At 49.9% G+C, this 16,227-nt stretch overlaps 6 protein-coding genes across 6 annotated transcripts; 1 reads left to right on the forward strand and 5 right to left on the reverse strand.

The window, feature by feature from the left end:
* Window positions 1-1,083: 1,083 nt before the first annotated feature.
* On the reverse strand, window positions 1,084-1,827 carry CGCA056_v007830 (Acyl-protein thioesterase 1; the record flags this gene model as incomplete). The annotated part of the gene is made up of 1 exon (XM_037323078.1): window positions 1,084-1,827. One exon carries the CDS (start codon window positions 1,825-1,827, stop codon window positions 1,084-1,086), a length of 744 nt encoding a protein of 247 aa, XP_037177819.1.
* An 809-nt stretch (window positions 1,828-2,636) lies between these two features.
* On the reverse strand, window positions 2,637-4,120 carry CGCA056_v007831 (uncharacterized protein; the record flags this gene model as incomplete). Its single annotated transcript, XM_037323079.1, has 3 exons — window positions 2,637-2,705; window positions 2,756-3,464; window positions 3,546-4,120. 3 exons carry the CDS (start codon window positions 4,118-4,120, stop codon window positions 2,637-2,639), a joined length of 1,353 nt encoding a protein of 450 aa, XP_037177818.1.
* A 910-nt stretch (window positions 4,121-5,030) lies between these two features.
* On the reverse strand, window positions 5,031-6,715 carry CGCA056_v007832 (Maltose permease MAL31; the record flags this gene model as incomplete). The annotated part of the gene is made up of 2 exons (XM_037323080.1): window positions 5,031-5,255; window positions 5,321-6,715. 2 exons carry the CDS (start codon window positions 6,713-6,715, stop codon window positions 5,031-5,033), a joined length of 1,620 nt encoding a protein of 539 aa, XP_037177660.1.
* A 2,485-nt stretch (window positions 6,716-9,200) lies between these two features.
* CGCA056_v007833 (uncharacterized protein) lies at window positions 9,201-9,786 on the reverse strand (the record flags this gene model as incomplete). The annotated part of the gene is made up of 2 exons (XM_037323081.1): window positions 9,201-9,205; window positions 9,246-9,786. The coding sequence occupies 2 exons, from the start codon at window positions 9,784-9,786 to the stop codon at window positions 9,201-9,203; spliced, it is 546 nt and encodes a 181-aa protein (XP_037177817.1).
* Window positions 9,787-10,947: 1,161 nt separating this feature from the next.
* Window positions 10,948-13,055, reverse strand: CGCA056_v007834 (putative family 31 glucosidase ORF2; the record flags this gene model as incomplete). Its single annotated transcript, XM_037323082.1, has 2 exons — window positions 10,948-12,080; window positions 12,167-13,055. The coding sequence occupies 2 exons, from the start codon at window positions 13,053-13,055 to the stop codon at window positions 10,948-10,950; spliced, it is 2,022 nt and encodes a 673-aa protein (XP_037177816.1).
* Window positions 13,056-15,007: 1,952 nt separating this feature from the next.
* CGCA056_v007835 (uncharacterized protein) lies at window positions 15,008-15,403 on the forward strand (the record flags this gene model as incomplete). The annotated part of the gene is made up of 3 exons (XM_037323083.1): window positions 15,008-15,088; window positions 15,168-15,308; window positions 15,368-15,403. 3 exons carry the CDS (start codon window positions 15,008-15,010, stop codon window positions 15,401-15,403), a joined length of 258 nt encoding a protein of 85 aa, XP_037177815.1.
* Window positions 15,404-16,227: the final 824 nt, after the last annotated feature.

The raw sequence follows: 16,227 nt of genomic DNA on the forward strand, positions 1-16,227 counted from the left end.
GGCTGATGTCGACTCACCTCCCCTCCCTTTCAGACCAATCACTTAGGCCCTATGGAGATAAATCAGAAGCAAAAGAAAGAGGTGGGTGAATGACTGTCCAATGAAAGACGATAGCACAGCTTCGTTGTATCGATGCCCAACACTTCCAGACTATCTACTTGTTAGCCTCACCTGAATATGTTCGCTCGGCTCCGAACGAAACCGTTCCTAGAACATGCTCTTGGATAAGGTTCGGTGAACTAAAAAACAAAATGGAAGCCATTTCTTTGCAACTTGCACCAGCCTTTCCCACTAGTTAAATCCCGATAACCAATCAGCTCTAAAGCATTACACGTACACATTCACAGAGTCATCTGCTGCAGCTGCGGGAAGTGGCTGGAAGCTTTAGTCTCCATTGAGTTGATACTTCAACAGGCTCTCTCAACTCCTTTAATTGGTGTTGTTGCCTGTTCTCCTTGGTCCCATCATGCATACATGTCATAGGTCTTATCGTCACGAAAGGGACAAATAAACTTCAAGGTTTTCAATTTACATGTGTGCGATTTCCCCGGCTTGGAGCCGGTGTAAAACAGGATCTGCCATTTTGGGGTTTTGTCTCAGCTACCACAAGAGTACAAGAGTTGAGATGGTGCCAAGACTTCGTAAATACGTATCCTCTAACCCAAAACGTATCCCACTATTTAGCAAGACCCGGCCCTAGCCTCGATCAAACCGTTACTTGGTTGGCTCCAACTGAGAGGGGATTCTGCATCGCTCAAATGCTGCCCGTTCCCATGCCCCATCCGGGTCGGCATCGCATCCTACGATCCTGGCTAACGGTTACGAATTGTTTTTCACCTTGTGTCTGTGAGGGGATCGTTGATTGGGTCCTATGATAGACCGGAGCACGAACTTTGACGCTAGTCAGGATGTCACTATCCACGCCCAAGGATGTGTTGCCTAGTCACACGCACATCTCATTGATGTGCCCCGATACTTGAAGTTACGATTTGAGGAATGAACTTCGCAATCGACAATATACAACCGTCCCGTCCGTCCTCATCATAATGAGTTTATTGAGAAGTTCTGATAGGCTAGTTCTGCCTAATGCATGTTGAGCCTCAGAAAGCTCACCATGTCATCCACACCCTGTGGCTCGTTGACCCAGTGACCTCCTGAATCATACTCATGCCATTCAACTGTCTTGCAAAATGACCCAAGAGTCCTCCGCAACTGACGACCGAGCCTGACATCAATAACCTCGTCATCCACGGCGTGAGCGAGGAAAATAGGGGGGTTGATCGACGGTTGTGTAACGCTTTTCTGGTGATATGGCGAACGTCTCTCCGCCAATTCTTCGATGACAACTGCCGGTGGCATCCAGCTGCACCAGCCAATCAGCCCACCCAAACTGCCTAACTTTGACGTCGACAGCAAGGCGGCAACTGAAGTTGCAAATCCTTGGCTGATACCGCATAAGAATATCTTTTCCAGGGAGACCAAGTTGGATTCGCTCTCGATTAAGTTGACTAGGAATTCGATACTTCGTCTCAGGCCGGCTTTCTGGATATCGGCCTGCTCCTCTGGATGTTCCAGTGACCAGACATCAAACCACTGTGACATATCGGTGCCGAACCTCTTAGATGGAATCACAGCAGCTCCGGGGAAGACCCATCGAATCGATGGTAACAGGTCTGGAAGGATTCTTGGCTGGTTTGCCGGTTCTGACGCTTCGCTCTCGAAAAGCTCATCTGCGAAATCGTTGCAGATGCTGTCTCTGCCATGGAGAAAGACGACCGTGTGGGTGTGCGCCGCCCGAGGCTCGATGCAGTGTTTGGTGAAATGCATGTTTTTGGTGCCAAGTGGGGCTTCGTGATGGGCCTGCGCAGGGTGAGTTGAGTTGAGATGGGAGAAGATGGTGAATGCGGTGATGGAAGTTGGAGATGGGAGAAGGGTGTTTTTGGGGGGGTTCAGTTAAAAAGGTTGCACGGAGACGCTATTGGACTTCCTAGTGGAGACCTGAAGCACCTAAGTATGGACCTGAGTGGCAACCTCACAAGGTTATCACCAGTGCACTTCGTGTTTATCCGCGAATCATAAAGGTTTCTTCCCAGTAAGTGCTCATTTGTGAGCTGCGGTTGAATTTCCAGACTTTTGGCATCAAACTAGTATGTTTAGCATGGCTGATTACGGCGAATCCTGCTCTCCGGGCGGATAAGCTAACAAGCTAATAGTACGATGACAACGGTAACGCCAATAGAAATAATGACGACGAAGACGACAACGACGACGACGACGACAATAATAATAAAAACAAAAAACCACAATCGTGATAGCTCAAATATATATATATCTACTACGTACCTAGGTCAAAGCTATGAGTTCAGCCCGATTAGCTGGGTCCGCCTAGGTAGCAAAGCTCATTACGCCTCTTTTTTAAGCAACATGTTGCTGCACTGTGCGTATTATGTGTGAGGTTGAATGGTCAAGGATACAGTGCACGCCAGACTTGTGATTGATATTTTCTAGTCAAAGAGCCAGCTTGGATCATTTTCTGCATGCAGTGCGGCGTGCCTATTCCTTCTGGTCTCACAACATGTCAAGTCATACTGGAGATAGCACTGTCCCAGACCTTGCATTTTGTACTCCACTCTGATTTACTGGCCGCCAGAGAACTCGTATGCAAACGCAGTCGAGTTTGTCGGAGTTTCAACAGGAATGATGAGCTAGGAGAAGATCAGCCAAAGACAACTCATGTGAAAATAACTGGACTAACCGTATCAGATGTGTATGTGTATTCAGCCGTGCCAAGATCAACAGGACCTTCAACCAAGCCCGAGCGGCCATCGAAGTCGAACCGAAGAGTACGAATCGAAACACTCCCGTCGGCAGGCAGTCCAATACGACCCAACCCCGAGACGCTGATCTCATACGAGGCCTGAAGAGACTGAGTTCCAGCAAGAACCTTGACATTTTTCTCAGAAATAGTCCCAAAGACATCAAACTTCAGGTCCGGTGATGCCGCGGTGGCAACGCGATCGCCTGTCATCCCGGCGTAGTACTTGTACGTCTGCCAATCGCCGTTGGGCTTATAGTTGCCGTCGGAATCCTTGAAGACCAGGTCGGCCATCAGATCATGTAGACCTGTACCACTGCCCCAGTTGGCCCTTAAACCGCGTAGGTTATGACGTTCAAGCTGGGCCAGATAGAAGGCGGAGTTGGCAGGGTTCTGTCTTTCCGGCGCTGCATACTCGTTTATGTCGATCGCTCTCTGTGGAAGATTGTGCTGGCTGAGGAGTGTGTTGAAATCAGGAATGACCTTGTCGAGCTCACGGCCTGTGTCTCCAATCTGATGCCAAGAGTAAATATCGGGGACCGTATCGTTTGCCGATATGGTGGCCAGCCAAGAAGTCCAGGTAGAACTCTGAAAGTCAGGTATAGTTGCACCAGATGGCCCGCTGATGAGCGTATCAGGAAGTTCGGCTCTGGGATGGATGTTAGCTTCGGGCTACATTGCCAAAGTGGGCAGTACTGGCCTGATGATTCTGTGAGCTCTAACATAGTACTCTAAGTATTGATCCCAAGAGCGTGCCCAGAAGATTTCAAGCTCGGGTTCGTTCCAGATGTCAAAGACCAGCCCCTCAAGCATGTCGTTTTGTTTAAGATCCTTGATTACTTGCGCGAGGAAAGCCTCCATCTCAGACCAGTCTCCATTGTCTCCCGGATACAGTCCGTCTCCCCCCAAAGAACCGTCGGAGCCCCACAGGTCATGGGGAAGCAAGATAAAGCCTGCTCCATATTTACGAGTAGTCCGGTAATTGGAAAGGGTAGAGTTGAAACGTCCGATATAGCCGTCATATCCACCACCAGCCCATCCAGCATATGGTGTTTGGGCGCCGCCGGCACGGCAAGCATTGAACTTGATGTCAGTGGCGAAGTAATCGGGAATGGAACCATCTGCGTCTGTGCCATTGTCAGGAAATCCATAAATGAACGCTGATCCAAGAAATCGAGCCTCTCCAGTCGAAGTGCTGAGGTCAACAGTCGCAGCGCCCGATGCTGCACGCGGGACTATGAAGGCAGTGGTTTGGCCGATGTTGAGGGCCACGAAGAGCGCCGGAAGAACATTTTCGAGCTTCATGATGGTATTGGTGTTGTGCACGCATGAAAGGACGATGCTGATGAAGTTCAAACAATTTCACAATTCCGTCTGGTTTTATATACCATCCATTTCATCTTCAACCGCAAAATTGGCGATGTCGCATTTGGTTCATCACCGGATTCAAGGTTCCCCATCGGAGCATCGACTTTTGGCAATATCCAAGTTTGAATATTGACTCCATACCCATCACAACCCAAGTTTCCCCGCAGCAACCCCGCAAAGTACTGATGGAAATAGGTTCGTGGTGTTTGGGTATGATCACCCCATCAGATCCACTGCCAAGGTGACGCCCTCCACCCCCGCCGGGAAATCGTGTCAGACGTCGGGTTGTTGATCCCTGCTATAACAGGATCAATGTATTAATTCGCAGAATTCGATTTACCCCAGCAAAAGCTGAGCGCAATTGAAGGGTTAATGTTTTGAACGACGGCAAACACATATGGTTTATGATGTGATCTTCTCAATTCGGCGATACTTGAGAAATCCAAAGTTTTGAAAGGATTATTGGTATCCGGCCAGGTCGTAGGCGTAGATGATAATAGGGGCGATAGGGACGACAGGGCCGATGACCATAATAGGACTGATAGTATGAACAAACTATCAGACTTAATATAATAGTTTTCTGCCCGGATAGCAAAACTCTTTGAAAACTGAAATGCAAAAACATTCAACAATTTGCGACTAGCAGTAAGTTCCTTACTAGCATGGTGACGCTTCAAAAACCTTTCAGAGACTTCAAGTAGACAAAACTTCATTAGGTGAATTATCTGAACCACTGCTTCGCAGCGACAATGACAAACTCGAGCAGGTCCTGTAGGAACAGGGAGTCGAACGTATCATCCATCCCTCCGCATGAAACAAGACAGGAAGATGAGGTGAGAATTCCGACTCAACCTTCTTTAGTCAAAGCCTCGTCCCCGCCTGCATATGCATCGACTTTGTAGGAAGCAAAGTCCGATGCCTTGACACCTCTAGCAAACAGGATGTCAAGCTCTTCAAAAGTCTTGCCTTTAGTCTCAGGCAACCGGAAGTATGTCCAGATGAAGAAGACAAACGCACATCCGCACCAAAAGAAAGCAGTCTTGCCTTTCCAGCCTCCCGCTGTCGGATTGAGCTAGGTCCAGGGTTATTATCATGATCTCTTAATGTTATAGCTAATTTCAATGAGTAGATACTCACCATATAAGGATTAATGACGTTGCAGATGATCTGAGCAACGTAATAAGTGATTCGGCTCAGACACACGCTCTTATTACGGAGGCGCGTGGATGAGACTTCGGAAATGATGGCGTAACATATCGGGCCGATCGTAAGATAATACACAGCTAGCCAAGCAAGCATCATGCCGGCTTGACCATAGTTTGCGGCATCTGAGTTGGGTGCGGCGGCACTGATCGAACCGACCGCGACAAGTATGAGGGTCAAAAGGCCAAGGCCCCATAGGTACAGAGTACGGCGCCCACACATATGGAGAAGACCCCAAGCCATGATCGTGCCAACTGAGGCGATTCCAAGTCCCCCGACAGACATTTGGAATGAAATTGAGGTGGAGAGCCCAGCCTGAACAAAGAAGTAGGTTGGCGTGCCTCCCATTGCGGATCCACAAAAAGGCTGAGCAGCGAAGGCCAGGCACGCGATCTCGGTTCTGCGCAGGTCGACACCTCGGAAGCAGTCCATGTAGGATGTGCCTTCATCCATTTGTGCCTCGATCTCGTTTGTGTGGATCATCATGGCCACTTTCTGCTTCGCCTGGCTGCGCTGCGAAGGCGAACTGAGGCGGAGGATCGACATTTCGGCTTGGTCATATTTGCCCAGGCGGACGAAGTACCAAGGCGACTCTGGTGCGAACCACAGGATGGCGAAAAGAGGGAGCGGCCACACCCATTGAATAGCAAACGGAACCCGGTAAGACCATTGACCGACTCTCTCCGAGAACCCGGCTTGAACACCGGCTGAAATGAGCTGACCGAGAGCCCAGCACAAATTAACGTAAACGGTGAGATAGCCGCGTAGTGCAAGAGGGCAAACTTCTGATGCGTAAGCCGGGGCTGTTGTTGCGAAGACACCCCATGGAATTCCGCAAAGGAACTGGCCTACGAGCAGTACTGGAAGATTTGGCGAGAAGAAAGAGATGAAGATGAAGCAGCAGATTGAAGCGAGGGACGCCAGAAGAACCTTTCGGTATCCGAAACGGTGGGTGAAGTAGCCGTTGGCGAAGGCCCCGATGATAGTGCCAACACTCACGGCGTTGCTGAGTCCGTTTTGCCAGGCGGCGGTGATTTCGTAAGATCCTTTGCTTGGAATGTATTCTCCATAATGCTCTTTGAAAGCAGGTTGAGCGAAGAAGGATGAAATGAGGACGATGTCGTATCCTTCCATGATAATCGAGGCGGAAACTAGGACGGACCACAGCGCAGCCTTGGGATACAGGCGGATGGCTTCAAGGAAGCCAAGACTGTGCTCGTCCTCGGCGGCTTGTTTAGCCAAGGCCAGGTCCTTGATCTCGTACTCATTGGCATGAGCTTGTTCATGCTCAGCGACATCGACCGCATCGTCGTCATGTTTGGGTGCCATTGCGAGAGTCGCACTTTGTGCAGGCTTTGAGACAAGCAGTTTGTGTGTGATAACGGAAGGTTTCGGTTGATGATGGACCGAGTGAAAGACACTCAACCCGAAAAGGACGAGATGATTCGTACAAGATCAGCAAACAGTGTTACAAACTCTGTGGAGACTTCTGTCATATATACATGTATAGGTCAGTCAACAGGAATTTGCCGGTCTCGCTCTCCTGCCCAGGGGCGTAGTTGAATTCCCCGCACGCATCCTGGATAAAACCTGGGGTAATTCGCATACGGAACGAAGCTAAACTACGGTTAGCTTTGCTACTGCGGAATAGGTTTACCTAACTTTCAGCTTCGTCGGTGCTGAGCTCCACCCCCGCCGGAGTGGTGTCGTGCCACCGGAGCATGTGGGATGTTCTGCAAGTGGATTCTCCAAGCAGCTTCCCTTGAGCTGTGTCTCTCCGGTGGAGATGTCAGATAATCAGGCTATCAAGATCAGATCGGACGAAAATGACGGATAAACGTGTGAATATTTGCTGAGGAGAAAATTGGTTTCATTCTCAGTCGGAATTAGACTGAACAAGGGATGCTAGCAAATCTGCCAAGGGCTGCTCAACGCCCCAGATCCCCTGCTGCTCCAATGAACCGCCTCCCTCCAAGTTCTCACCCAAAAGCTCCGACTCATGTCCACATTTGCCAGTCAACATTCGAATACCTTCACGTAAAATCTTCTTGGGTGCACCTTCGTGGCAAATATCGCCAACTTTCGCAACGTGCCCCGACATACGGTGCCCCAGCTTCACGTACGTCTGCACCATCTCATCATCGCATGGTCTATCCAGGTGCAAGAACTTCGGCTCTGGTTCCTCAGACTCATCTCCCGCTCCGCCTGTGTCGTTTGGACTTGCCTGTGATGCCTTGAAACCATCCCGGAAATGCTCTCCTCGTGAAGTCCCCGGCATCTGTGTTAATGCAGCTTTATGCTGGTTCAAAAATAGCATCATGGTGCTGTAAGACCAGATAACCAGAGTAGAGGCGAAGATGGCGAAGGGCTCCAGAACATTTTTAATGCTGTAGCGTCGAATATGCCACAGAAGAGCCCCGGCGTGAATGATCGATAACCTGGCCTTGTATTGATCGTTTATCGCCCATTTGGCGATGCTCGTTCTCGCTATTTCCACCTTCGACTTGTCAACCGATCTGCCGAAGGTACCCAGCGAGGCTGCCACGGCAAGCGTCCTCATGTGGTTTATCGGTGTTAACAGAATCAGTCGCGAGAGGTGTAGGTGTAATAGTGCTGGATGCTCCCAGCCTCCGGCTTTCGCAATTATGGCGTTGGCGTTCCAATGAAGCAAGTCTAAGCAGTCGCATGCGCTGTTTCTCCATCTTGAGAGAATTGGAAGCGATGGTGGCCACGTTTCTTCAACGAGTTCCTCCTCAGAATTCTTGGCGACGTCCGCTGTTGGCGTCCACGAAGAAAGCTTTGATTGGTGTTGATATATTGCATCCTTCGTCCGTCGACAAACAGCGTAGGTCAAGACAATTGTGCCAAAATCTCCAATGTTTGGAGGCAACTTCTTTCCTGCATACAACATGCTAAGTGCATCATGGATTCGGACTTCATATGAACAATGGTCATTAATGGTTCCTTTTATGATTATAAGACGCCAAAGCACATACCTGTTTTGGAGTCATCTCTTGAGATTTCTTCCAAGTCTGGTTTCTCCCACAGCGGCTCCGGGCAAGGCAAAACGCCTTTGACGTCGCCCACCCTAAGTAGAGGTTCTTGATTGAATTCCAAAGCCAAGATAGAGTCAAGAATCTGCAGCATTTCAGACTCGTTAACTTTTCCCGTAGCAAGACAGTAGTCAAGGTCGGAATAGTCCGAGTGGAACGTCTTACCCATATCATCATCCCAGTTCGGATACGGGATTGCTTCTGAATCCAAGCTTTCAATACGTCCTCTTTTGGAGCAGATTCTATGTTCGTTGATTTTGTAGTCGCTATGTTCAACAGGCCGAGTTCGCGGCAGCATTCAAGAAGACATTGACGCGCCACCACGTCCAATCGGTTGGGGTCTTTCTTCGGATCCTGCGATTTGCACACTAGATAGAGAATTGTTGCTTGAACAACTCCCATGGCCCAGTTGTCATCCGATCTAGCTTCGCAGAACGAGCCCCAGCATGCGGGCAATCTTGAGCCATTGTGTTCCGAATTGTGATGGAATACAGCCTTTTCGAGCAAAAGGAACAGTGTCTCTTTTTGGCTGTGATTGTTGACACCTGGGGTATATCTCGATCCAATAGCACATATAGCGAGAAGAACAAGCCAATTAGATTCCGAGTCATATATGGATCTTGACTTCCTCAAGAAAGGATACGCTGGATGAAAGCGATGGAAGTAGAGCCTGAAGCAGACTCTTGTGTGCGACAAAGAAGGAAGCTGTGTCGGGTGGAGCGCGAGCCCTTTAAAACAGCCTTCATCTTTGAATTTGTGGATTAGACTTTCGTAAGCCTTGGTCGATAGGAGAAGTGGTGTCGGACTGTTTGAGCCTTCGCTGTAATCATCTGCTTGAACGACGTTTGGAAGCCCCGGGCATTCGATTTCTTCTTCGCCATATATCTGGACTGGGCCTCCTTTGAATGGGGCTCTAGTGGGCGCTCCATCGACGTAATAGGTTCCCGTTGTTGACGTGGACATGACTGACCCATTGGAGCTGCCGCCATGCCTAGTTCCCAGCGTTTGATCTGGATCGTGTATATCGTGGCTAGATGTCGCTGGTGGTTCTTGGATCTGAGGCAGGGGCTCTGCCACAAGGTTGAACCAAGGACCCTGTACAAGCTGGTTCCCAGCCGAGGAAAGTATTTGAAGGCGGTCATAACTCGGAATGGTCGATCCGTCGGCAGCTGTGGGCTGTGCCCAGTCAAAGCTGGTGAAGTACTCAGGAGACAGCCAATTAATACCAGAAACTCCTACAGACTGATCCGCAAAGAAGTCGCTATTAGCGAAGTTGCCAAGAAGCTCTGCATCGTAGGAGACGTTGGCGTCCTGCGCATTGTATTGAACGCCGTCGTCGGTCGTCATCGCTTCCCATCCAATGGCTTGGGACTGAACGGCAACCCGCCCGTTGGGGCTTGCATTACCATCGGGAAGCATCATAGAAGTGTCATTCTCGCGATTCCCCAGGGCCGGCTGGACATTCACGCCACAATCATCTGGAACTTCAGACGTACCCACATCATCATTGACCGACACAGGTGTAGTACGATCGTGATGTTCGGTGTCTTCGTCAACATCCTCAGGGGCATCATGCGCCCCATCGGAAAGTCCATTTCGTCGTCGTCGTCGAATGGGATAGTTGCAATTTAGCCCTCGATTAGTGCAACGTTGACACGGTTTCTCCCTTGAGCACCGAGTTCGGCTCGAGGCACACTCGCTGCAAGCTCTCGCCGATATTCCATGCCGACGCGATTGTTCTTCATCTTGGCTATGAGAAGCGGTGTGCCGTGTGAGGACGTCCCTTTTGATGTGTCAGAGGTGAGCTCGATCAATAAGTTGGGTAAAACAAACAGTCGAGAAAAGCTTTTACCGCATTTGGTACAATTGAAGGGCTTTTCTCTGGTATGTGAACGCTTGTGCCGTGTTAGATGCTCCTGCCGTCCAAAGCTGCTGCCGCAGTAGTCGCATCTGAAGTCCATGTCTTGGTTTCGACGAAGTCGACCGCTTTACTACCAAGCAGAGGTTTTGAATTCGCGGAATCAGATGCGGCGTGACGTTCGACTTGACTGATCTGACGGGGAGTCCGCGTCCATCGTCGAAAGAGCTTCGGGCGATTGTTCCGCGATACTGACCATGTCGCAGGTTTTTCAGGGTACGTTCGGTCAAAATTACGGCTCGATTGCTGCAGGAGGTTGGGGTAATATACATACCTACACGCACGCGGGGTAATGGGATAATGCAACGTGCTGAATACGTATCTACATGCGCAGGCTAGCGATTGGCAAGGATGTGAGGCGTCGCGTGCGGCAACGACTAAAACAGTTTAGGGTAATGAACGGTGTTGACTATTTTGCAATTGTCAATTTGTCCTGGCGTCCGCGCTGGCAAAAGCAAAACCGTCATGTGCAAACCAGGCCTTTCCTTTCCTGGAGAATATGGGGAAGACATATGACAACGGAACGAATTGAATAAGAACCTAACGAAAGATATCTGTCTGCATTCTAGCACAGGCATCGAAGCCTTGGATCACCTCTCCAGTGTCATCTGCGCTCTCGACTTCCTCACAAAGACCGGCATCAACTCCAAGGGACAGTCTACCTCGACAGTCGAGCCGCCCTCCCAAGTTCGCATTTCGGACTGAACGTCAGTAAAAGAAGTCCAATGTTCTTCAGATTCCAAGATCGGGAGATAGACCTTCATCTTCCTCATGTCTTTCTCGACAACGGGGCAGCATAGATACGCATCTCCATACATGTACTGCGTCGCCCCGAGCTTCCAGCATTGCGGGTCGTTAGGAAATTCGTAAAATAGGGGGCGAATGACCGGAGAACCCTTTTCGTGAGCCTCAGCCATAAGCCGTCGAGTGTAACTCCTCAGCTGTTCACGAATGAGCAGATACTTCCGACAGATTTCATACACAGCCGGCCCATAGGACCAGACTTCATTGGGCGCTCCGCTGCTGGAGGACAGGTTGCCACTCTTGGGCTCGCGGTCGCCGTGCAACCGCATGACGGGACAGAAAGTACCCCATTGAAACCATCTGACGAAAAGCTCGCGGAATGATTCATCTTCCGGGATGCCACCATGGAATCCGCCAATGTCGGTCGTCCACCATGGCAAGCCAGCAATTCCCATGTTGAGTCCAGCAGCCAGTTGGTTGCGGAAGCTTGACCAAGATGAGGCGATGTCGCCGCTCCAGACAAGGGCGCCATACTTCTGACTGCCTGCCCAGGCGCATCTGAGAAGGTTGACCGGGTTCTCTTGGCCAGACTCCCTCATACCATCAAAAAACGTGCGCGCGTAATCGCGAGGGTAGATGTTACCAACTTGCAGGTTTGGTCCTAGAAAGTAACGATAATTGTCGAAATCATAGACCGAATATTCCGGCTCGGCTTGGTCGAGCCAGAACGTTTTGATGCCCTTGGTGTAGTAATTCTCCTTTGCCTTGTTCCAGACGTATTGACGTGCATCGGGATTCGTGGGATCATAGTAAACAGTCTGACCCTCAAACTCGAAGTTTGTACGAACTCCTCGCTCGGTTCGAACGAGAAAGCCTTGCTCCAGCATTTCTTGAAAGTTGGATGATCTCTGGTCAACGGTCGGCCAAATAGAGACCATCAACTCGACCCCCAAAGCCTTGAGGCGTGTGATCATGGCGTCTGCTTGCTCATTAGTCGTGATGAAACTGGCTGGACCGGGTAGTGCAATCAACAGAAAACACTCCCAGACATGAACGCCGACTTACCTGGGTCAGGCCAGTAGACGGGGTCAAATTTCCACTCGCCCTGCATTGGCCAGTGAAAGAAATCCACCACTATCAGGTCAAGGGGCAGTTCTCGGCGTCGATACTCTTCTGCAACCTCCAGCAGCTGGTCCTGGGTTTCATACCGAAGCTTGCACTGCCAGAAACCAAGACCGTGTTCCGGCATCATAGGTGCTTTGCCAGTAACATCGGCATACCTCTCCACAATCTGAGCCGGCGTGTCACCGACAACGACCCAATAATCCAGAACCTTCGTAGCATAGGCCTCGAAGGATGTCGTGTTCTTGCCGAACACCACCCGACCGATGGCTGGGTTGTTCCACAGTATACCATATCCTAGAGACGAAAGGGCAAAGGGCACGCTGGCCTGCGAATTGCGATGTGCAAGTTCGAGGTCGAGACCTTTTAAATCCAAGTGCGGCAACTGGTATTGCCCCATGCCGAAAATGCGTTCGTCTGTATCCAGGCTCTCAAAGCGCATGGTGAGATGGTAGTCGCCTCCCCGGAGAGGTTTGAACTCGCGGGCTTCAACTTCTATGGCACTGCACTTTGCATCCAGGAGGTCGCGTCTGTTTCTGGCGTACTCTTCGAGAACCACCTTGCCGCGGGAGTTGATCATAGTAATCTTCCCTCGTTTTGAGATGCACGCTTTAGCATTGCCATTCGTAATTGTAGCCGAACCATCATCAGCTATAGATAACTGAGGGGCCGATGAAATGCTGGGAGGTTTCTCTTCGAGAGCCCATGCTTCCGATGGCATCACATGGGCCTTGGTTGCCCGGATTCGGAATGCATCCGGGCCCCATGGCTCAATCCACACCTGTTCGCCATCATAGCGGTAGATGAGACGGTGATCGTCATGTTGCATCATCTTGTATATAGAAAATTCCGAGAACAAGGTAGATAATTGATTTCTTTGTGATATTGTGCTTTCCGTGAAAGATGCTGCGGGTGACCGGGCTTGAAGAAGTGGCAGTCAAAAGACGAGCATCTTTCCAAGTACGGAGGCGAAAGGTACATGTACTTGGAGGTTGACTTTCCAGAATCCATCCGGCCTTGATCCTCTTCAAACATTCGTCATTGACTGTTCCAATCACTGCCTCTCCGTAGTGCATATCACATTTGCCGGGTGGGTGCAAATGCGTGTCCCGATCACCGACTCCTCTCCACCGGGCCGGTGGGAGCTGTGGGGACAAACTCCGGTGGAGAGCTAACTCGTGCCGGAAGCTTACAGGTTCCCGCGATCATCGCAACTTGCCGTCGGCTCAACTGCAGAAATATGAAATCACGGCGTTGGTGAACTATCGATTTTGTGCAAATGGGCACCAGCTTCTCCCGGTGGGCTCAAATCATAGTGACTCAATCGCCGTCCTTTACTTTTGATCTTGGTTCATCCGATCGGGTTGGTCAACATTGTTAGACAACCACCGCAGCAACGATGATTACAGGTATATGCAAAAGCATTGCAGACCAATTATTTTTCAGCGCATATCCAGAATTAAAGAAGCAGATTCATGAGTTGAGCAGCGAGGTTAAGGGGAGACAAGAATTCACAACAATAAGGGGCATTAGATAGTCGCAGTTAAGTCCAATGACTCGGGCCCTTCAGCGCCCGTCTGAAGTCCCCAACTCCATCCCAACTCACGGCTTGGCCGAACCAACCGCATGGGTCCTATAGAATTGCGCCCCCAGATCTAGATTGGCCTACGGCAGAAAGTCTCCAGACTGTGGGATTGCCTTACTCACCCGGCTTTGGGGGGCTTGTCGAGCTTTGAGCACTCTGTTGTCTCCCAACCTTATTTCATGAGCTCCGTCAAAGTTCAGGTGAACTTCAAGGAATAGTTCACATCCATAGCTGAAGATCTTGCAAATGGAATGCTTTCAATGGATAATTGACAGTGGCAATTGATTTTTGATCGCAGCTAAGTAGAACCGGTCAATTTTACGTCCTCGTGAGTGAAGAAGACGACTTGATGCCCGTAGCGAAATGCCAGTCCTAGGAAGCCCATGCGCGAACAGTCGCTCTTGGTAGAGATTTTATCGCGGGATCCACGGATTCCGAATAATACAGCGCCAACACGATCGGAATCTCATCCGAGCCGCTTTCCTATTCTGACAGACTTATTAGGCTTAGCTTCATCCCCGGGATCGCCTTTTGTTAACTTTCATCCACCTATGGGGGACATATTGCAGACGCCTGGTCTAGAACGGTAGTTGAGGTCAGGATTAGGGTCAGTGGGCTTTCTCCACTTTAATGAAGATCATTCACCAAAAGTGTCATCCCCAAGATCGCATTTTAATGAATGCCGACGGCTACATGCTTGTTACACGAGCCTCAGTTCCCCTATGAGGACTTCAACTCATTTTGAACTGACTAGCACCGTTCTCTTTTCAATGGAAATGACTCAAAGTCAGAAATAAACTTTACCCAACACTCTTCAACACGTGGGCTCAGCAAGAACCGTTCTCTTTCATTGCCTTATCGGTATCCGGCAGGCCACATAGGCAGACGACTAAGCTGAGCATGACAACAATTTCACGAGTCAACGACATATTAAATTTCAAAACGCTTAATTACTGCGCTATTAAGACCGCAACTATCTACAGTTGAGGTCTGAATCGTGTTAGATCGGTATAGTCTTTATCCACATGTGGTGGTTGCTCTTCCGAATGGTATAAATCATCTCGTGCTCCCAAGACTTTAGGTAGCTTCTCTCTCCTCATCCTATCCACATTCATTCATTCATTACCTTCACTTTGTAACAGTTTTCATAACTTTTCCAACGAACACTTTCGTTTAGAAGTCACTTTCCAACCTTCAAAATGCGTGCCGCCACTTTCACCGCCGCTGCTGCCTCCCTCATCATGGCTGTCGCTGCCGTTCCCCAGGGCTTCAACTGCAAGGTGCGTACCAATCCACCTTGAGAGCAACAAGCTCTTGGCCACCGAGCCAAACAAGTACGAAATACTAACATCCACCAAGTCTGAGGGTTTCTGCACCTACTCCGACCCCAACTGCAACTTCTGCCTCAACATCACCCCCCCTGCCAAGCTCAAGGTCTGCCAGGCCATCGACCCCACCTACAAGAGCGCCCCTGGCGACATCACTCGTGGTCCTTCTGGCGTATGTCCAACTAAAACCCCTCTTCAAAGTTCCACGCTGACTCTCATGCTACTTCACAGGCCGACTTCCAGTGTGTTGTCACTTGCTGCCACTAAACGAAGATGGCAGAAGTCATGGACCTCAAGGGTTGAGTCGATGTCTTTGTATGTTGCAAAGTTCAGGTAGAAAATGGGAAAAGACAGAAACGTGTGAAAAGCTATTGCGAGATTTGATTCACTGTGAAACGGGCTGAACACGTTAGTCCATGAATGCATGTGGCGTAGGAGAGCGGCTCACGGCTCTCGGCTGATGGCACGTGGGCATCCGGCGCGCTTATCCCATACTTGCCCAAATAGGATACTGCGGCTCCTTAACCCATCCTTAAAGGCACTGTACTGGAGGTCGCGGCTCAGTGGAAGGAATGTTCCCCGATTTCCCCCGCCATCCAAGGGTTTGAGTGCTGTGCCTCCAGGCGTGCCCATCAAGTGTGGACCTGTCCGACTTCACGCATGTATTTGCTTCAAATGTTATCCGGACGGACTGGCTCATTTATTATAATCAATTGGTCCCTCTGCATACAAATATAACGAATCTCCACGTTTCTTGACACCCGCTTAGGTATAGGTATGCATGGGGCACGTTTTCTGCAGCGCAAAGTCATTCGCCCATTGGATTAAGACTGTCTTTCAATGCCAATCTCCTGAAGTCTTCATTCCATTATGGTCTCGGCATCTCTGCCCAGTATTGAGGTTTAAGAACAAATGCTCCCAATGTCCTAGGCTTCCTGTATTGAATTGGTGGCAGGGGGGAACTATCCCACAATCCCGGTCTTGCTCTCTGGGACGTCACATCAAGCCCTTCAAGTTTGCAACTCCCTGATCTTACTGCTGGCCCGTCTTCGATAGTACTCCACTGCTTCCGACGTGGTCGGAGTAGCATC

The sequence above is a fragment of the Colletotrichum aenigma genome (assembly GCF_013390185.1).
Source record: "Colletotrichum aenigma strain Cg56 chromosome Unknown KSG_Cg56_contig05, whole genome shotgun sequence".
NCBI lineage: Eukaryota > Fungi > Ascomycota > Sordariomycetes > Glomerellales > Glomerellaceae > Colletotrichum > Colletotrichum aenigma.